At 38.1% G+C, this 21948-nt stretch overlaps 1 protein-coding gene across 1 annotated transcript; it reads left to right on the top strand.

Moving 5' to 3' along the window:
• LOC142345446 (neuronal acetylcholine receptor subunit beta-2-like) lies at nucleotides 1–21512 on the top strand. The gene is made up of 4 exons (XM_075397502.1): nucleotides 1–686; nucleotides 15028–15237; nucleotides 15892–16284; nucleotides 20884–21512. The coding sequence occupies exons 1-4, from the start codon at nucleotides 305–307 to the stop codon at nucleotides 21246–21248; spliced, it is 1350 nt and encodes a 449-aa protein (XP_075253617.1). The 5' UTR covers nucleotides 1–304; the 3' UTR covers nucleotides 21249–21512.
• The last annotated feature ends 436 nt before the right edge of the window (nucleotides 21513–21948 follow it).

Here is a 21948-nt window from a genome sequence, read left to right as displayed (position 1 = left end):
TTCGTCTAAATGTTCTATCTCCACTTTACTAAATGACAATTGAAACGATTTTCGTTATCCGAAATTTTCAACTTTCCTTTTGTTAACAATCTTGGCTAGCTGAAGTTACATGTTTTGAAGTCATCATACGAGGAAAATTTTTCCTTTTTATTCTTCAAACTATTTAACCTAGAAAATAGAAATCAATTTTGACTGTTTGGTTTTTAGTCGCCATAGACATTTTCTTGGTTTCATGCAGTGAAATTTTCCGAAAGTGATCATCGAATTCTTGCAAAAACGGTCGATTTAGAATTGAACATTCAAGATGTCGACAAGCAGAAATTTTGTTTTTCACATTCTTTTGTTGGTCAGTTTAACTTTTCGTACAATTAATGCCATTAATAACTCGCTTCTCAACAACGAGCAATCACCAATTTTCGACTCCTCAACCTTCGTAAACATGGAAAGGGAACTTCTGGAGGTGTTGACAAAGAAGGTTCCCAGATATTCCCAATATCCAGAAGCGCAATTGTTGGTGAATCCAGACTTGATCCAGATCATTGAGATCAATGAGAGAGAGGGAATCTGGACAGCTACTATGACGTTCACAGTGTACAACATTCACACTGACTTTGGGTGGAATTCTTCCTATTATGGAATCAAAGAGTTCTTTGTTCCAAAGGGCACATTTTGGACTCCTACTGTAGGTTAGTATGTGGTAAGCAACGCAACAGTGGGCTTCACTGTCTTTCAAACTTTTTTTTGTTCAAACAGTTAAATTCAAAATGCGACCAATGGGCTAAAAGTACTTTCAGCACACGTGAAAAAATAATAATTCCTTCATCTATGAACTACGAAAACATAATATGTTTTTATACTCTGATTGAGAAATCAAATGTTTCGCATCATCAATTTCTTTTTTAAAATTCAAAGCGAGTATAAGGTTCTGATGAACACACTCGAAATCAACCGCTTAGAGATAAATGCAACATGAAAATATTTTTACCTCGACACAATTTGTTATTTCTGTCGGTTAAATTGGGATAGAGTTGGTTTTCTAACAATGACGAAAATGCTTATCTTCTAAAATGATTTGTCCTCTGGCAAGATTTTTTAAGGCGGATGTTCATCTTGCAAGATCTTTGACCAAACTTTTGGTTTTACCAGACAAAGCATTGCTCGAGTAGTTGTAAAAGTCGTACGAACATCCCTTGGGCAATTGGATCCTTTTTTGCCATAACTCACATGTAAGGCGACTTGCGGTTTGCTGTGGTAAGCACAACAATTGTTCCAAGCCAGGCGTTTGTTTTCAATAAAAGTCGAACAAGTGTCAAAAAGAGAACTTTTTAAAATATAGCTGTAGATTGACGTATAATAGCTGCGGTTGCTTTGTATAAACTTGTATCATTAAAATTCTAATGACAAAAATAGTACCTAATGTTACCAGGAAAATGGCTTTTAATAGTGTAACGGCGGATCTCCTATCAAAGACAAGGAAAATTTTACACCGCCTAGTTCGTTTCCGCGGTTTCAAATCTGTCAGGATATTACGTTTTTGCAGTTAACTTTTGTGAACTCTGTTATACGCTATGCTGTAGATTACCGTTGCATGACTCGATACTCAATTAGTCTCAATAACTAATTGTTCAGCTTTGCTGTTCAACATATTGTTTCCATGAGAATACAAAATAATTCGTTTCGAAACAATCAAATTTTTGCTCGAGTTTTTGTTAATAGCTCCGAAAATAAATAGAAATTGGAAAAACTATTGCCTGATTCATAAAAGATGGCCATTTTTTTCTGCCAGATTCTTAAAAGATACCCAATTTTGGTCATTATTACAAGATAGTCAATTTTTTGCTTCCAGTTTCTTACAAGATAAACATTTTTTTGCGGAACACTGGCCATTTTTGAAATCAATAGCCTGCATTTCAGCCAGAACAAATTTTGAGACTCTGGAAAACCACTTGTGAAGCACAATTTATTCGCTCGAATGAAAAAACCTTGTAAATTAAGAAACGAATATTGCGCTTAAAACTCAGCCAAGAGTGTGCATAAGTTACTGGACAATAAACCAATACAAAAAATAATCAATTATGCTAATTTTATTAGTATAGGAAATTGGGCCTAAAGGAAAAATTATCAGAATGGAATGTTAGCTGAAAGGAAACATTAACCAACCAGAATAGAGAACTCATAGATGTTAATGCGAGAATTAATGTTCGGTTGTGATAGATTCATATCAAGTCCATAAGCCACGGAGGCTTGGCCGTGGCCTGTGAAGCAATGCCAATTGCGTAAGTTTCATTTGTAAGCGAGTTTGATAATTGCGCGTTGCACTTATGTTTGCGTCAGCAATTTTCCTCGGCAATTAGTTCTGTCAGTATGCCAACTTTTGCTTTTTCGGCTAATAATCACCTCGGCTAGTTTTTGGGACAGCAAATTTCTCAATACCTTTGTCTGGGTGAAATAAGAAAAAAATGAAACGTCAAAATATGTCTAATCCGAAACAAAAAATGTAAACAAAGATTGAATCATTTAGAAAATGAAAACAGCTAAAAAATAACTGTTTGAGTAGGTGTCGGCAGCTTTCAGTGAAAATCTTGACACAACACAAAAAAGCACATGGCAGCTTCCTAATTTCATTGAAATGGAACTAAATTAAATCTGACCATCAGGAACCAGCACAACTCAACCTTGAGATTAAAGTGTCAATGAAGGAGTTGACAGTGAACAACAAAAACGAAAAATACCTGATGCTTTGTCGCAAATTGGACTCGCTTTCTGAAAACTTGATATAAATTTTAATTGGGAAATTGTTCGACCGCATACAAATAATTTATGTTCAGCTACATTGGCTGAGAATTGAAAAGCTGCCAATTGAAATATAGCTTTCAATGCTGTCTTTGCTGTGCTTTTCCAAGCGCAAGTCCGGTGAAAAAGAATATTTTTTTGAAAGCAACTGAAGCAACTAAAATTTTTGAAGCAACTGAACTCCAGCAGGCAGGTGATAAAATGGATGATGATATAATGTAGGTTTTGTCACCTTTCTTGAACATCCTAATTCCTGCTCGCTCAGGTCCGCTTTTGCAATAGTTTAATCTGTCGCAGTTGTAGTCGCTGGTGTCATTGGTAGGAGTGTACGAGCTGACATTGTGGAGCATGCGCAGTTGCGAGCTTGTGTAGGCGGCGAAAACAGAAGCACACTACTTAGAAGGGAAAACTTTTTTATATTAGATGTTCATAATTATCGCTTTTTTGTTGTCATAGCAACTGTTTAGTGATAGTAATCGTCCCATTTTAGTTATAGTTGAGACTACAGTAATAGCCACGTTATATGAAGAAAAAGGGAGACAGAACAATAGCAATCCAACTAGCTCTCATCTAAAGCAGCCTCGGGAAACAGCTTTCTTCCTATAGCTCAACAAACTATCTGATAAAGTTTAAATAACTGTCAAACAAAATAAACTGTCCTGAGCATTAAATATACTTTCTTAAGCAGTAAATAACGTGTTACTGTGTCTTGCGTTTTTAATATTTTTGAGCAATAAATTATTAATGTGTCTTGTAGTGAAAAATTTTTGAGCAATAAGTTATTTGTTACTTTGTCCTGTATCTAAGAAATAATTAAGCTGCAATTCAACTGTTACGAACCCCAGCTTCCGGAATTTCAGTTCGTGAGTGCAATAAGCAAAACCCAAAATAAGTTAAGGTTTAAATGTTTCTGCATTCACAGATTTTAGACATATCTTTGTGTTCGATTTGTTTCCCTATCGGATTGAACTGCTATACATAGGGGTCCCGTATTGTGCGATCTGTAGCAATCCAGTTTTGTTCGATATTGAAAACCTAAGGTTACAAAACAAGAACCGAAATGGTTGTTACTAGACAAGCTTGATAAGAAGATACTTTTCGATAGAATTTAGAGCTGAGCATAGACGATTTAAAGCTAAGGAGAGAATAACTACCAAATAAAAGATTCATATCGGTCAAATGAATTTAAATTTTTATGAACAATTTTTTCACCCTTTAGATTAGGGACTTCCCAAGCCATTACAGCTTCATAATAAAGTCAAATCTTTGCAAAGTTTTCCTGAAAAGAGGAGACGATCAGCAGCAGAGATCAAAGAAACTATGGACAAAGATTGGTTTCAGTATATAAACAAGACTACGCAATCAAAAATGATTCACGATTCAGTCAACGCAAAGCAGGAAGCTAATAACACCGAGGATAACAGCGCTCATCAAACTGGGGAATTATTCTCAGTCCTGTCAAAACAACGCATTATTGAACGGTCGAGCTACCGAGAAGGCCTCTGAGACTTCGTCAGCAAAACAAAGACGAGATGAAAAGTTGAATGAATTTGACGTAAACTTCGAAGCAATTTTGCTACTTGAGCGAGCACGGTTAAATTGTGACAAGTTAGAACTAGAGCTCAATATGAGAAAGCTTGAAATGCGACACCTCGAAGAAGAATGTGAGCAAGAGTGCAAATTAAAAAGAACGGTTCTAGAGAACAATGACTAACATTCTCAGCCAGCCAGTTTGCGTGAAAAGTCACCCCTCAACCGGGAGTCACAAAAGAAAAGTGTCTCATACTGGACCGAGGAAATTAACGACAGCCCGACCTCTATTGAGACCAGAATCCATGAATTTGATTGGAATTCTTCCTATTATGGAATCAAAGAGTTCTTTGTTCCAAAGGGCACATTTTGGACTCCTACTGTAGGTTAGTATGTGGTAAGCAACACAACACAACAGTGAGCTTCACTGTCTTTCAAACTTTTTTTTGTTCAAACAGTTAAATTCAAAATGCGACCAATAGGCTAAAAGTACTTTCAGCACACGTGAAAAAATAATAATTCCTTCATCTATGAACTACGAAAACATAATATGTTTTTATACTCTGATTGAGAAATCAAATGTTTCGAATCATCAATTTCTTTTTTAAAATTCAAAGCGAGTATAAGGTTCTGATGAACACACTCGAAATCAACCGCTCAGAGATAAATGCAACATGAAAATATTTTCTACCTCGACACAATTTGTTATTGCTGAAACATTATTTCTGTCGGATGAATTGGGATAGAGTTGGTTTTCTAACAATGAAGAAAATGCTTATCTTCCAAAATGATTTGTCTTCTGGCAAGATTTTTTAAGGCGAATGTTTATCGTGCAAGATCTTTGAAAAAACTGTTTTGGTTTTACCTGACAAAACATTGCCCGAGTAGTTGTAAAAGTCGTACGAACATCCCTTGGGCAATTGGATCCTTTTTTGCCATAACTCACATGTAAGGCGACTTGCGGTTTGCTGTGGTAAGCACAACAATTGTTCCAAGCCAGGCGTTTGTTTTCAATAAAAGTCGAACAAGTGTCAAAAAGAGAACTTTTTAAAATATAGCTGTAGATTGACGTATAATAGCTGCGGTTGCTTTGTATAAACTTGTATCATTAAAATTCTAATGACAAAAATAGTACCTAATGTTACCAGGAAAATGGCTTTTAATAGTGTAACGGCGGATCTCCTATCAAAGACAAGGAAAATTTTACACCGCCTAGTTCGTTTCCGCGGTTTCAAATCTGTCAGGATATTACGTTTTTGCAGTTAACTTTTGTGAACTCTGTTATACGCTATGCTGTAGATTACCGTTGCATGACTCGATACTCAATTAGTCTCAATAACTAAATGTTCAGCTTTGCTGTTCAACATATTGTTTCCATGAGAATACAAAATAATTCGTTTCGAAACAATCAAATTTTTGCTCGAGTTTTTGTTAATAGCTCCGAAAATAAATAGAAATTGGAAAAACTATTGCCTGATTCATAAAAGATGGCCATTTTTTTCTGCCAGATTCTTAAAAGATACCCAATTTTGGTCATTATTACAAGATAGTCAATTTTTTGCTTCCAGTTTCTTACAAGATAAACATTTTTTTTTTGCGGAACACTGGCCATTTTTGAAATCAATAGCCTGCATTTCAGCCAGAACAAATTTTGAGACTCTGGAAAACCACTTGTGAAGCACAATTTATTCGCTCGAATGAAAAAACCTTGTAAATTAAGAAACGAATATTGCGCTTAAAACTCAGCCAAGAGTGTGCATAAGTTACTGGACAATAAACCAATACAAAAAATAATCAATTATGCTAATTTTATTAGTATAGGAAATTGGGCCTAAAGGAAAAATTATCAGAATGGAATGTTAGCTGAAAGGAAACATTAACCAACCAGAATTGAGAACTCATAGATGTTAATGCGAGAATTAATGTTCGGTTGTGATAGATTCATATCAAGTCCATAAGCCACGGAGGCTTGGCCGTGGCCTGTGAAGCAATGCCAATTGCGTAAGTTTCATTTGTAAGCGAGTTTGATAATTGCGCGTTGCACTTATGTTAGCGTCAGCAATTTTCTTAGGCAATTAGTTCTGTCAGTATGCCAACTTTTGCTTTTTCGGCTAATAATCACCTCGGCTAGTTTTTGGGACAGCAATTTTCTCAATACCTTTGTCTGGGTGAAATAAGAAAAAAATGAAACGTCAAAATATGTCTAATCCGAAACAAAAAATGTAAACAAAGATTGAATCATTTAGAAAATGAAAACAGCTAAAAAAATAACTGTTTGAGTAGGTGTCGGCAGCTTTCAGTGAAAATCTTGACACAACACAAAAAAGCACATGGCAGCTTCCTAATTTCATTGAAATGGAACTAAATTAAATCTGACCATCAGGAACCAGCACAACTCAACCTTGAGATTAAAGTGTCAATGAAGGAGTTGACAGTGAACAACAAAAACGAAAAATACCTGATGCTTTGTCGCAAATTGGACTCGCTTTCTGAAAACTTGATATAAATTTTAATTGGGAAATTGTTCGACCGCATACAAATAATTTATGTTCAGCTACATTGGCTGAGAATTGAAAAGCTGCCAATTGAAATATAGCTTTCAATGCTGTCTTTGCTATGTGCTTTTCCAAGCGCAAGTCCGGTGAAAAAGAATATTTTTTTGAAAGCAACTGAAGCAACTAAAATTTTTGAAGCAACTGAACTCCAGCAGGCAGGTGATAAAATGGATGATGATATAATGTAGGTTTTGTCACCCTTCTTGAACATCCTAATTCCTGCTCGCTCAGGTCCGCTTTTGCAATAGTTTAATCTGTCGCAGTTGTAGTCGCTGGTGTCATTGGTAGGAGTGTACGAGCTGACATTGTGGAGCATGCGCAGTTGCGAGCTTGTGTAGGCGGCGAAAACAGAAGCACACTACTTAGAAGGGAAAACTATTTTATATTAGATGTTCATAATTATCGCTTTTTTGTTGTCATAGCAACTGTTTAGTGATAGTAATCGTCCCATTTTAGTTATAGTTGAGACTACAGTTATAGCCACGTTATACGAAGAAAAAGGGAGACAGAACAATAGCAATCCAACTAGCTCTCATCTAAAGCAGCCTCAGGAAACAGCTTTCTTCCTATAGCTCAACAAACTATCTGATAAAGTTTAAATAAAACTGTCAAACAAAATAAACTGTCCTGAGCGTTAAATATACTTTCTTAAGCAGTAAATAACGTGTTACTGTGTCTTGCGTTTTTAATTTTTTTGAGCAATAAATTATTAATGTGTCTTGTAGTGAAAAATTTTTGAGCAATAAGTTATTTCTTACTTTGTCCTGTATCTAAGAAATAATTAAGCTGCAATTCAACTGTTACGAACCCCAGCTTCCGGAATTTCAGTTCGTGAGTGCAATAAGCAAAACCCAAAATAAGTTAAGGTTTAAATGTTTCTGCATTCACAGATTTTAGACATATCTTTGTGTTCGATTTGTTTCCCTATCGGATTGAACTGCTATACATAGGGGTCCCGTATTGTGCGATCTGTAGCAATCCAGTTTTGTTCGATATTGAAAACCTAAGGTTACAAAACAAGAACCGAAATGGTTGTTACTAGACAAGCTTGACAAGAAGATACTTTTCGATAGAATTTAGAGCTGAGCATAGACGATTTAAAGCTAAGGAGAGAATAACTACCAAATAAAAGATTCATATCGGTCAAATGAATTTAAATTTTTATGAACAATTTTTTCACCCTTTAGATTAGGGACTTCCCAAGCCATTACAGCTTCATAATAAAGTCAAACCATTGCAAAATTTTCTTGAAAAGAGGAGACGATGAGCAGCAGAGATCAAAGAAACTATGGACAAAGATTGGTTTCAGTATATAAACAAGACTACGCAATCAAAAATGATTCACGATTCAGTCGACGCAAAGCAGGAAGCTAATAACACCGAGGATAACAGCGCTCATCAAACTGGGGAATTATTCTCAGTCCTGTCAAAACAACGCATTATTGAACGGTCGAGATACCGAGAAGGCCTCTGAGACTTCGTCAGCAAAACAAAGACGAGATGAAAAGTTGAATGACTTTGACGTAAACTTCGAAGCAATTTTGCTACTTGAGCGAGCACGGTTAAATTGTGACAAGTTAGAACTAGAGCTCAATATGAGAAAGCTTGAAATGCGACACCTCGAAGAAGAATGTGAGCAAGAGTGCAAATTAAAAAGAACGGTTCTAGAGAACAATGACTAACATTCTCAGCCAGCCAGTTTGCGTGAAAAGTCACCCCTCAACCGGGAGTCACAAAAGAAAAGTGTCTCATACTGGACCGAGGAAATTAACGACAGCCCGACCTCTATTGAGACCAGAATCCATTATTTGCGGCAGCCAAACATTGAATGAACAGAAACGTATTGAGCGATTCACAAACGTACTTGATTGTTCTTGTAGCTGCGAGAAGCAGGAAGTTTCTTGTGAAATTAGCTTCAAATACACTTCTAGGCAAACCAGCATTGGTCAACTTTCAAAAGTGAAATTGAAAAGCTTTGATGGGAATCCGCCGGAGTGCTCTAGCATCTTTATCGCAACAGCGGATAAAAGCATACTTTTTCAACTCCGAGAAAAGGAGCCACTGGAAGAGGCCACTAACAAGCAAAGCAAAATCTGCAATCTCATGAATGGGGTATTCTGGACAGTTTTAAAGTGCTACCTGGGGCATTCTAGAAAGAAAAGATGGAAAACCGCATGTAATTATAGATGCACAGCTTGAGAGCCTGTGAAAAGCAAATCAAATTAGGCACTGATTCAGTTTTCTGTTACTGTATCTAACTTTGTGAACGTATTCAAAGAGTACATACGAATTGGTCATCTGCAATCAAGTTCAACATTGTATATGGCAGTTGATAAAATAACAAAGATACTCAGAAAGAAATGTTTTTATGTCAAGGACGAGGACTGGCCTGATCTAATCGTGGTTGAAAAATGGCTTCTGAGAATGCCATTAGTGCATGAAGGATTCTCAGCGTTTAAAGGTGAACCAGAAGAGGAAGACAGACGTAATACAAAAGAAGAAAAATTTTTCTCGAAGACACCAAATTTCACTGCCAGTTCGAGAACATGAAAGAAACGAAGTCCGCGCAAGGCAATCAATGTCCGCTAGCTGATGACACCCATTGTATTTGGAATTGCCCATTATTCAATAACCTTTGTATTAACGATCGATATCTAGCAGTTGGAAAGCAACGCTTACGTTACGATTTCTGGGAAAAGGACGAACACAGATTACAAGGTCAACGAGTGCAGTATAAATGGATGTACCAAAAAGCACAACCGATTGCTACAATCAGAAAAACCAAACGGACGAGGGTAACCACGCAGTCAACGTAAGCGCAGCAACAATAAATCATAACGAAGTTACAAGCCTTCTTAAAAATAATTCCAGTCTCAATACTGAGCAGTGGGAAAAGGCTCAACAAATATGCCCTCCTCGATAGTAGAACAACGGTGCCGTTCTTTGATCAAAGCATTCAATAGAAATTGCAAGTCCAAGGCACCAATGTTACGCTTAATACAGACCGTTTATATATAACGGAAGATCTGAAGACCGGAAAGTTCCTGTAAAAATAAAGATATTACTTTCAAAGGTGCATTCGCTTGAGATATTTGTACACCCGTCGATTTTGTGGGGCAATACAAACTATGACTACAAAAACTCAAAATAAAATTTCAATACTTGAGTGTACTTCCAAACAGAAGTTTCAGTTTGATGGAAGTGGGCATGGTTCTATAAAAGATGACTGTGAACTACAAAAAGCATCGGAGTACCAGATGGAACACGAAGTGAACCTGTCGCTGTCCTGACTGAATTAAGATGGGTAGTCAGTGGACCCATGAAGGGAAAAAGAACGCGAAATGTTTGTCTTTTCGCCTGCACAGAAAACATGAAAAATAGTGGAAAATCGTCAAAAACCTAGCTTCCAAAATCAACGTCGTCAGTCAGTCAAAGAAGGAAATGCAAGCACAAAAGAAGCTAGGAAGTATGACAAATTTTACAGGCAATCTTTATGAAGTGAGAATGCTGTGGAGGAACCTACTGAACAATTATGGCTCAATCTTGGGATTGAAAAAGGGTTTTTGAAGGAATTGAAGGAATCAAAATTCAAGTGTGCTTTGCGAAAAGTTATTTTCCACACCATCCAGTGCTCAATCTAACAAGCCCGGTGAAGTACGCTGTGTTTGCAACGCTGCATCATGATATATGTGCGCCTGAATGACAAGCTAGTAGCTTGACTTGATAAGGTGCATGTTTCGATCGGAGCAATCTCAGAGCTCGTGAAGGACCAATAGCCCTGACATCTGATTATCCAATCATTTTTTTTGCGAGTGCAAGAGCTTGAACAAGAAATGAGCTGGCTAAGATTCTTATGGAGACAAAAAATTAATGAACCGGTGCAAGTATATGAGTACTAGCGCTATGTTTTTGGAGCGAAAATTCACCAACATGCGCAAAATACGCCCTCAAACGAGTCACCTTCGATGATGAAAATTAGGTTCCTATAGAGGCAAAAGCAATCCACAATAAGTTTTACATGGACGATTTCATCAAATCAGTAGAAACACTGGAAGCAGCTATCGAGGTGTTCAATCAACTACAGCCTCTCCTCTCAAAACATGGATTAGAGTAGAAGGAATTGATCAGCAGCAAATATGAAGTAAAGGCAACAATACTGGAAGACTTAAAATCAATCTGCAAAAAGAGCCAAATAACGTAGTCATCTATACTTGGGCTGCAATGGAATGTTACTGCTGATTGTCTTCAGATCTGCATAGGTGTTAACAAAGAAGTTGCTCTCATTGCCCAAAGGAAGCTCTTTTCTCTGGTATCTTCAGTGTTTGACCGAATTGGATTGTTTGCTGCATTCAGTGTTCACATGAGACGACTCCTGAAGAACATCTTGACAAAAAATGAACAATATTTCGACGAAGTGGAACCCTGTACAATAGCAGAATTCACATTGTAGCAGAATTTCACATTGTAGCTGAAAGCAGCATCCATAGAAGATTCTCCAATACAGTAAAGGTTAATGTTGAACTTCAGTTGTTTGCTGACGCATTCGAAGACTTGATGTGTGCATTGGCATATCTACGTTTTCGGCCAAAAGAATACTCAGCTGACTTGGTATTTGTAATTGGAAAATGATGAGGGCACCAATAAGGCATCTTTCAATACCACGCTTGGAATTGCACGCAGTGGTCATGGCAGTGAGATTGAAAGACAGATTGTCAAGGAACACGAGGTAAATGTACACAGTTGCAGTTTCTGGTCGAACTCAACTGCCGTGTGGCAGTGGATACATAGCTCCTACCGTAAACAACAAATATTTTTGGCCAATCGTGTGGTTGAGATACTGATTACAATTGCTGTTTCACAGTGGAAACGTGAGCGGTGTTCACAACCCAGCGGATATTGGCACCAGAGTAATTAATATAGAGGATCTCAAGGGAAGCGAGTCGCTTACTGGGCCTGCCTGGTTGAAGCAACCCGAAAATGGATGAACTGAGCTAGGCAAATTTGTCTGCCTCAGGCGAGCAGAACATACCTGCTTCAGCCTTCATAACACAGGCCGATGAGAAGAGAACCATAATTCAGTGGGAACGATTGAGCAAATTCAACCGACTGATGAATACAATGGCATATGTGTAGCATCGAGCAAAACGAAAGCGACAACAACGATAATTGGCCACGTTAGTTACTACAGCCAGATCAGTTTGCCGGAGTGATGAAATGTCTCAAAGTTCAAAAGGAGATTTCAAAAAGCAGTAAGGTTCTGCAGATTTCACCTTTCATTGACAAAAGAGGACTCACTTGTGCCAGAGGCAGAAATGGCAAAATTCAATTGAACGTCAATGAAAGGCATCCAATATTGTTCCAATGGAAAAATCACGTTATCGAAATTTCCTTGCGTAAAGAGCACAAGGAAAAAAACCAAGAGGGGACCGAACATCTTGGAAACATTGTTCATCAACGGTTTAGGATTATTGGTGTAACAATTACATTACGTTCCATAAAGAATGAATGTATGACGTTCCGAATAGGCAGAGCACAGACAATGATTCCAGTGATGGCTGTTCTACCTACAGAAGGGCTTGTTTCTTCAACAGCTTTCGTTAACGTTGAAGTACTTTTTTGGCCCTTCGTTAGTAAAAAATGGGCGCAGAAATGAAAAGTGAAGGTTTTGTTTGTTCATATGTCTAACAATACGATCCGTTCATATAGAGATAGTCCCAAAGTTGGATGTTTACAGTTGTCTGAACGCAATTATGCGGTTCATAGCTCAAGAAGTAAACCGATAAAAAATCATCAGTCACAACGATTCAAATTTCATTGGCGCAGACCGGGAGTTTAAAGAGTATGTCACGGTATGGAGCAAAGAAAGAATTAAAGAACATTTATTTCAAAAAGGGAGCAGGTGGAAGTTCAATCCACATGCTGCATCTCCTTTTGGAGGAGTGTCGGAGCGACTGCTCAGAAGTTACAAGAGAGCAATGTATGGATTGTTGGGGAACCGGTCAGTTACCGTATATGTCCTCTCAACCAGAATGTGTCTTGAGCAAATATTGATTGAAAGCTATTGAGACCAGTCAGTTCTGACGTAAACGATTTAGAAGCTATTAACCCCACACAAAATTCTTTTCTTGATGCGTAACAGAACCGTTTGTCTACCATTTTTAACATGCGCAGAGGAATTTGTTGATCATTGAAAATTCTTTAGAGAAACGCAAGCTTACTCGAATCTCATATGGGACAGGTTCCGAAAGCAGTATCTGCGAACTTCAACAATCGAAAAAATTGGAAATGCGAATCAGACACAAACCTACTCTAAGATTGTCTTACAATGAAACACAAGGGTTTTATATACTTGTATAATTGGTTGTAATAGAAAAATCAATGCAGATTCTGACTGAGCAACTTAATCAGCAACGATTCTATCGAAAGATGAGTCTGCAGGTGGCGTGTCGTAAAGCTCTCTCCAGAACTACTAATTGGGGAAGATGTTTTCACAAAGGAAAACCGGGCGGGCTATATAGGAGCGCTGAGCCTGCGGAGCACGCGTAGATGCGGAGTTAGCATAGGCGGGGAAAATAGAAACACAACTGAGAAGGTAAAACGCTTGCGTATTAGTTGTTCATTTTTATCCACTTTACGCTTTCATAGCAACTCTTTAGAAATGTAGAGATCCCGTATGAATGCTGAGAGGAGATTGCAGGCATGTTTTCACAGTGACGGATCGGTTGACTTATGTTTCCTCCTAGTACATTTTGGAGCCTTTTTAGGTGGCTGCATGGTCTCCTTGACAGTTGACACTCTTGGGGGTATCTCGGCAGCAGGGCAGTCAGCTCCCTTGTGATTACCATCACATCTGGTGCATGGGGCTTCTTGGGAGCATTCATTCAACTTCTTGCCAGAACCTTTGCACTGATAGCATTGAATCACCACATCACGTCTCGGAAGAGAAGAATAGGGCTTGGCTGGTCTTGGACTCTTCAACTCTAATGGGTGGGTACGATCATCAGGCCGCGGCTGATCAGGATATTATTCGTGGTCTTGCATCTGGTAAAGGCTCTCACTAGCTGAGTTGGCGCTTGCATGGCTGGAGCTCTGATGTGCTCTGGGCTCATCTTTGCAGGGTAATTTGTGCTAATGGCTGCTCTGATCTCGTCTAAGCTCGTGTCCAGCCCTACTCCAATTATGACAAAGCTGTGGTGCTTAGCATATTTGGTCCTGATATTTCGATCGGTGTGAGAAGGCTCCCGGACACGCGCTTTGGATAGCCGTGAGGGCGCTCTCGTACAGAACGTTGGTTGGCCTGGGACTCTGCGGTAGGAGTTGTAGTTGTCAACTTGTTGGTTGTTGTTGTAGCTGCTAAGTTGTATTTGGGTCGATGCTGCTGGGTTGTAGAAGGTCGATGGACAAGAAGGCAGGGATGAATAGTGGATAGAAAATCTCAAAGGCATGCTATACTACTAATTTTACACACTTTTCGTCCAATTAAATTAAAGCATTGTCATAGCCAAGCTTGAATCCAATTTATTCACTATAGGGAATAAGATTGTTTGGGGAAATTTCCTGAATTATTTCAAGACCCTTAAGTTGATTGCGTTAACGGAATTAGCAGAAGTTTACATCCCAGAGGATTAGAGTTGATTTGGTCGGCCCAGGTTGTCTAAGTTATATCAATACGTTCTCATCTGTCATTTTTTTTGCAAGAGATCTCCGATGAGCGCCAAAAATGTTTGAAATTATCTATTGCTGTTCTAATATGAGTGGTTTTTTCTCAGGATTTGGCACTTGATGACGGGGAGCTCAAAAAATGGATTTGATTTTGTGTCATGAAAATTGAACTGATAAAAAACAATGATGTGTTCACAGCCAAGATTCGGAATCTAGAATTTTGAATCTATACTTTGAAAGCCATTTAAAGAGGGTCTCACTCGGCATTGACGCTAGTCCGGTTTAATTTCCCATGCTTATAATTTCTTCCTTGCAAGACGGGCAATTAGAAACATTAATCGAAATTATCATCAAAAGAATGAGTAAAAAGCGACAAAATAATACTCAACCGGCTACTAAGCAATAATCAAAGAACCCAACATGATCTCAGATCTTGTGCAGCTCTAAAATATCTTTTTTCCTATCTCTATTTTTTGTGTTGATTTAGTTGCGCGAAACGCGATCAGAACAGAGCATAACCAGAAATATGACACAATAAGTCTGTTCCACTATGGCTCCATCAGATCGCAAAACAGGAGAGAGACCTATACCATGTCATGTGACTTTAATGTATACAAGTTCCCATTCGACAGACAGTCTTGTGACGTCATCTTTGAGGCCATCGAGGTGAACGAAAACCGAGATCTACACAAACTAAGTTAGTAGTCAGTATACACATTCAATTATATTGTTGGTGTTTATGGATCTTTTCCGGTTGTGTCCCCCCCCCAGCTTAGTGGGTGCATATTATTTGCACCCCCCAGATGCACGTGCTATATTTTTACATAATGTTTTAACTATGTAATGACACGTGCTCTGTAACTGGGGAGCATAACCCTACTGGTGGGGGGGGGGGCACAAACGGAAGAGATCCGTGATTATTATGCAGATCTAAAAATATGTCTTTTTTCCCTTACCGAAGAACCAGATAGTTGGAAGTATTAGGTTAGCTTCGATTTGAGGGACTTGTTGCCATCCACATTCACAGAGAAAATTCAATTTACAAAACAGTAAATTACGATGTTTGACCTGTATTCTCATCTTAATCCGAGAAAATTTCTCCATGTTTTCCTCAAAAAGCGTTATTTTTCGCCTTTATCTTTTTCATGAGTTACTTCAATTTTGTGAATTTCGTACCCTTGACTGCTATATGGACTTCCCGCTCATTGGGTGTGACAAAAATAGAATTTTTGGGATTTTTCGCCCCTCTCATTATTTTTGACTTAAATAAAAATGCACTCCTTCATCAGTATTCGAACAACATTGACTTTAGTAATCTTATGATGCAATGACCTCGCTGTTCTCCGTTTAGCGACCACTGGCAAGTCTGGGTTTGCGACCAACATCCACTACATAGAAGATGACGAATGGGAAGTCACGAACTTAGAAAACGAGATCACCAACATCAGATCCGGCTACGAACTCAGATTCACTGTCGAGTTAAAAAGGAAGCCACTGTTCTACATCATGATTCTGATTATACCCATTGTTACGATCTATCTCTTATCTGGTCTCTCGTTCTTCCTGCCCGCCGATACTGGTGAGAAAGTGAGCTTTGCTATGACTGTGTTGCTGGCTCAGGTGGTGGCTTTTGCAGCCCTCAGTGATTTGTTCCCGGCCAGTTCTAGCAATGTACCTCTTCTGCTGTACTTTGTATGTGTGATAATGATGCATATGACTCTACTCTGTATCATGTCCGTAGCGGGTAAGTGTCAGTTGAAAAAATGTCTAAAACAGTCAAAGATCTACCCTACAAGGACATATTTGTCCTTCAGTTTTGAACGTTTACTGACTAGAGTCAGTTAAGAACAATTTATCGATTCCCAGAAATTCTCAACAACTAAAGCAGTTCGTGTTTTAACTCCTAACTGCGTCAATCAAAGTGGGCTCTCCGACATAAGTAAACAACTTATTGCACCTTTTGGAAGCATTTTTGAACGTTCTAAGCATTTCTTAGATATTTAGATGCAATTTTGAGCAACACATTTTATCTATTGAAGCTTTTTACTTTTTTCTCGTGTGGCTTTTAGAGTAGTTTTATGTGCAATTGATTATCGAAGATTTTAATGCATTTTGTTACGAATAGGAGACATTTGAACGTTTGATCAGCGAGTTTGTAACTGTGATTATTTTAAGTGATTGTTTTAAATGGACTGAAAAAAATCAAATCTTGTTTATTTTGCTCGCGCTGACCAATTCGACTTTTGAAAGTTTTTCCCTTGGAGTTTTTTCTTTTGTTTTGATGGTACCTAGTTGCAAATATGTCAGTCCAGTATTATGTAGCTGATTGTTTTTCTGACAACCACTTGTTTTAAATTTAAAAACAATTATTTGCTAAAATTCTTTATTTTCAAGTTCTGCTCTTATCTGTTTTTTTCTTGCCTTCATACCGAGTCTCATTGATGGGAGGTCCTTCTGACGAAATTGCTGTTTAAATGTTTCAGTATGTAGCTAGATTTTGCATGTAGCAATGTTAATTTTTTTAATTTCTGTTTTTTCAATTGTGAGTTGTGGGAAAATTTGCTATAATCATTTTTGCCGCATTTTTATGAAGCCCCTCATTGCAGGTCTCCTTGCATTTGTTGCCTTTCATTTGTTTTTTTAAAATCGTTAGTATTTTTTTAATAAATTTTATGACATTTCTATTTATGCTCATCTTGTTCTTTTTGAATGTTTTCGTTGTTTAATTGCTCTCGAACGAAGTTCGTAGCAATCATTGCAAACGTGTTGGGCTTTTTTATGCAAATTTTTCGCTTGACCGGTTTTGCGCTTTTCCTTCTAGACAATTCTTTCACAAGTGACTTTTTTACGTTTTCGTTCTTCATTTTTGAGTGATCTCTTTTGCTCTCACTCCGAAGTAAAGCTTGTTGCTAAAATAAATCGATTGCAGCATAGCTACAATAAGGACTGATAGCCGGAGGTATTGGAGGTCCGTGGTTCGAATCTCGGCGTGGTTAGCGATTTTTGCACCCATTAAGAAAAATTTATCAACACTACAGCCCCTGAATTAAGTTGCCTCGCGTGTGTTTCGAGAGCAATTCTTCTGACATTAGTCGGTTTATGTTTTTTTCAGTGAGGGTTAGATACCGTTAATCTTCCCTCATAAGCGAACTTTTCGGTTGTGCCATTTTTTGCAATTGTTTTTAGATCTTCTGTTTTTCTTTGAAAATTGCTGTTTTTAATAATTGCAAGGTCATAGTGTAGTAAACCATAGAATCTAAAGTATGACATGCTCAAAAAATACATATTGAAAGCACTATCCGAATATTTCACAATAAGTGGGAGAACAAAAAGATGGTTACTAAGAGTGAACCGAATTTTAACAATATAAAGAAAGCATCATAAATAATGATGGGAATCATCACGGAATTTCATCGTGACGGGAGACGTCAAGGAATGTTTGTTCTTGACGGGATTCGTCAGGCAGGTAGACCTGTTATCTGTTAGTTTAACTAACAGGGACCCGTGCGGTAGAAAATAACTATGAGAAAATCCCAATGAGATTAACGAAAATGGGTAAAAACAATCTAAGGTTAATCAACCATTGATAGGACCGAAACCAAAGACCGTATTCGAAACTAAACCTCATATAATTGAGCTGCCTTTCTCTTAGTAGCTTTACATCTTCTCATCTTTTGAAACGTTTTGTATTTCCAACCAATAATTCTAACTCTGTATTAAACCGTTTGAATATTTACATCTTCATAATTAAATTAAAGTCTTAGTAGAGATTTTTATCAGTAGCCCCGAGATTTAAAGTGCTTTAGAAAAAACCCCCAACCCAAACCGTAACAGTGCACAGTGCACGGATATTACAGTGGCGACAGAGATTTAAAAAAAGTTAACATTTTGAAATCTTTAACAAATTTGTCAGTAGGAAGACGCAAATAAAAAGCACTTTAATCCCGAGAACCCGAGAATCGAGTTAATATCCAGATAAATACACAAATAACACGACTTGAGATGACAAATCACCAATTTCCACAAATTTCTACCGAATTTTGTGGGAGTCAGTTGTAGAAGTCACAGCGGAATCAGAGGCAGAAATCAGTTTTCACAAGTGAGATTTTACTCGCGTGGGGCTAACTTTTACACGTTGGTGAAGAGCGAAAACTCTTTGTGTGGAAAGAGCGCATCATACCAAGTGATTAGAAATAAAGAGTGTTCTCTAGTTGTTGTTGATAATTAAAACTGATCGCCACTGCGTTCGTCTTGTTAGTCTTGTTAGTCTAGGAAATATTTTTTCTTTCGATCTTAGTTGCTAAATTGACTTGAAGATAACGAGCGGCATAACCATCGGAAAAGACTTCAGGATATTTGCTTTGTAAAATCAATTAAAACAATTGCGTTGTTTTGTACTCTGAAAGTTATATATTGACTTATTCTGAAACTATCAGTAATTAAAAAAGTTGATCAGGTAACAAAAAGCAGGACAAAGTAAAAGAAAATTAAAGCACCTAATATCATCCTTGTCGTAATTTGAAAAAAAAATTATAAACATCAATGAAAGAGTACAAAGTGGAGTTCAGTTAGAATAATATTAAAATAATAAAGAGAAATTAGGTGGGACAGTCATCTATAAGACTGTAAATTAAAACTTCTTCAAAATTTAAAAAAAATATATAACTAAAAAGAAAATACCATATTGAAATAATAGTTAGGTTTTATAACCAGAAGTTTTTAAACAGTAAAATAAAGAGTGTTTTAAGAAATTCAAAGATAAAAATAAAAACCTTCCATTGACGATCTACTTGGTAATTATTTTATAGAAACTATTATTTTCATCAACTAAACAAAGTTTTAAAAGAGGCACGATACAAGTAGGGAACAGCAAAATGGCAACGGGCTCGACCTCTAGAATGCTATAACCGGAAGCGTTTACCGGTTCAGAAGACTTGGAAAGCTACGTGACGTATTTTGAGCTATTCTATTAGAGGAACTACAAAAGTGGAAAAGAACTGCAGGAGATCCGACCCGCGAAGTTGATGAACGACCGCATTACCTTGCACTTAGGCTACAAAAATCTGCCATAGAGTTCTATCGCACTCTACCGCAAGCTACAAGAGAAAATTATGATGAATGCGTTAAAGCTTTTCGAGAACACTATAGCGAAAAACCGGTCGTTTTCTGGGGACGGCTAGCTCGCCGCGTACAGCAACCAGGAGAAAAACTGACCAATTTTCTGAGAGATTTAAAGCACTTGGCTTTGAAAGCTTACCGAACGGAGTCGCAGGACATTAGAGGCCATCTGGTTCTGAGAGGATTTCTAGAAGGAATCAACCATAGTCAGGTGAGGTTAGATCTCAGAAAGCAAATCGGCGCAAGGATATGAAAATTGAAAGTTTTGGAACGAGCTTTGCATCTGGAAGCCGTAACAAGAATAGAAGAGGACGAGCAAACACTGAAAGTTGCGGTAATTAGACGGGATGAAACAGAGGATTTAGTGGAGGCCGTCACCAAGCTTGTGAACCAATTGTCAGTAGATGACAAATATGGAGAAATCCGTCGAAATCAATCTAGGGAGCGAAGTAGTTCCCGGGGACGGTGGGGTGACGATAGACGTGATAGAGGACAGCAACAAGATCATGGGTTCAACGATAGGCAGCGATTTCCAACGCCACGACCTAGTCACCGAGACAGATCTTTCGGAAGAGATGAACCGTCAAGGAGGAACGACAGGCAGGGTTTCAAGCGCAGAGCCTGTGGACAGGAAGGACACATTTCTTCCGAAAGATCTGTCTCGGTGACTAGGTCCTGGCGTTGGAAATCGCCGCCGATCGTTGAACCCACGATCTTGTTGATGTCCTCTATAACGTCTGTCGTCACCCCACTGTCCCCGGGAACTACTTCGCTCCCTAGATTGATTTCGACGGTTTTCTCGCTGTTTGCCATCTACTGACAATTGGTTCACAAACTTGGTGCTTAAGAAAAACCCCCAAACCAAAAAGTAACAGTGCACGGATATTACATTACGGGCTTCTGTGCCAGTCAAATCATTGCGTTGATTTCCAGGCTAGTTTCATGCTTCGCTCGCTGTGTTCAATCGGTGTTGTCAAAATTGAAAATAAAAAAAGAGAAACAGGATAAACCCATGAGTTTTAGATGCCCGTAACCTAAACTTTGTTCTAATTTATCTAATGCTGATTTGTTATGTTACTAGTCTATTCTCCACTTCCGTACAGTCCAAACTACCGAATCTAGTCAAGTTGATACGTCCTTTTGATATTTGTTTCTAGGAAAATATTCAAAACCAATCAAGGTCATGAGAATAATTTGATCAGCTAGTCACGTGCTATGTTTTCAGTTGTGAGTCTTACACACAGTGATTGGAGACCATGTATGACCCAAGGGCTGAAAAACTTGATTGCATCAGACTATCTCAAGTACATTGGACTGACTCCCCTCTCCAACAGGGCTGTCCAGCTGAACTTGAAGTTGGCCCTAACACGGATAATGTCGGAGCAGGCTGCGATTGTGGTTGACAGACTTGGCGAGAGTCCGTCCGGAGATTCGGTTGACGAGGACGAAGATGAACGGCGTCGGGAAGAACAGAAAGACGACTTGAGATGGAGATTTTTGGCAGTTGTGGCCGATCGGGTGTTCCTCATTGTTCATATTGTTATTTTAGTTACAAACTTGAGTTTCTTTTCAGTTGTTTACCTAATATGACTGAGTTTATTGAGTCAAATATTGCATAGTCGAAGAAAGAAGTTGTACTTCAAAATCGTGAAAAACATCATTCTTGCATTTGACGGATTATATTTAAGTTGTACCTTTCAATTCATTGTATTTTTGTTCAATGATGCTGTTCTAAAGATTCGTGAACATTTCTGATTGAATGCGTTGAAGGTGAAATACAGTATTGGAGCAATTAATTTGTAATTAACAGTATTTACAAAGTTCCCGTGCAGTTCAATTTAAAAATGAACCCGAGTTTTTTCATCATGAAACTTCCACTTCCAATAATTGTTCTTGGCAAGATATACCCCAGCCGAGACAGAATAGAAAGTTTTGCCAGAAACTAAGGTTCTGTCAGAGTTTTGAATCAACATAGAAATTTACACTTTCAATAAAAATTAATTTATCAGCTCTGGTATCGAGGTTTTTGATAGCCGCGAAGCACTAGCGAAACTATAATATGCCGCATTTTGGGTTCTGCGACTCGAAAAGAAGTATTGGTATGCAACAGGTTTTTACGACTCGAAGAGGTGTATTGGTATTCTAAAGGATTCTGACAATTCAAATTGGTACGCTGTCTTTCTTTAAGCAACTAACACTTTTCCGACCTTTTGATGTCAAAGTGAAGTCAAATTAGAGTGGAGGTTCAGTTAAACTAGAGTACTAAAGGGAGGGAAACTGCGAGTAAGTT

Source organism: Convolutriloba macropyga, chromosome 9, assembly GCF_964194025.1.
Source record: "Convolutriloba macropyga chromosome 9, txConMacr16.3, whole genome shotgun sequence".
NCBI lineage: Eukaryota > Metazoa > Xenacoelomorpha > Acoela > Convolutidae > Convolutriloba > Convolutriloba macropyga.
This window is presented reverse-complemented; position numbering and strand designations above follow the sequence as displayed.

Bases quoted from the DNA above. Each gene is read 5' to 3' on its own strand.
- LOC142345446 (XM_075397502.1), top strand. From the start codon at position 305: ATGTCGACAAGCAGAAATTTTGTTTTTCACATTCTTTTGTTGGTCAGT. The intron at 15,238-15,891 runs GTTAGTAGTCAG...TTCTCCGTTTAG, and splicing joins CCGAGATCTACACAAACTAA to CGACCACTGGCAAGTCTGGG. The intron at 16,285-20,883 runs GTAAGTGTCAGT...CTATGTTTTCAG, and splicing joins CTGTATCATGTCCGTAGCGG to TTGTGAGTCTTACACACAGT.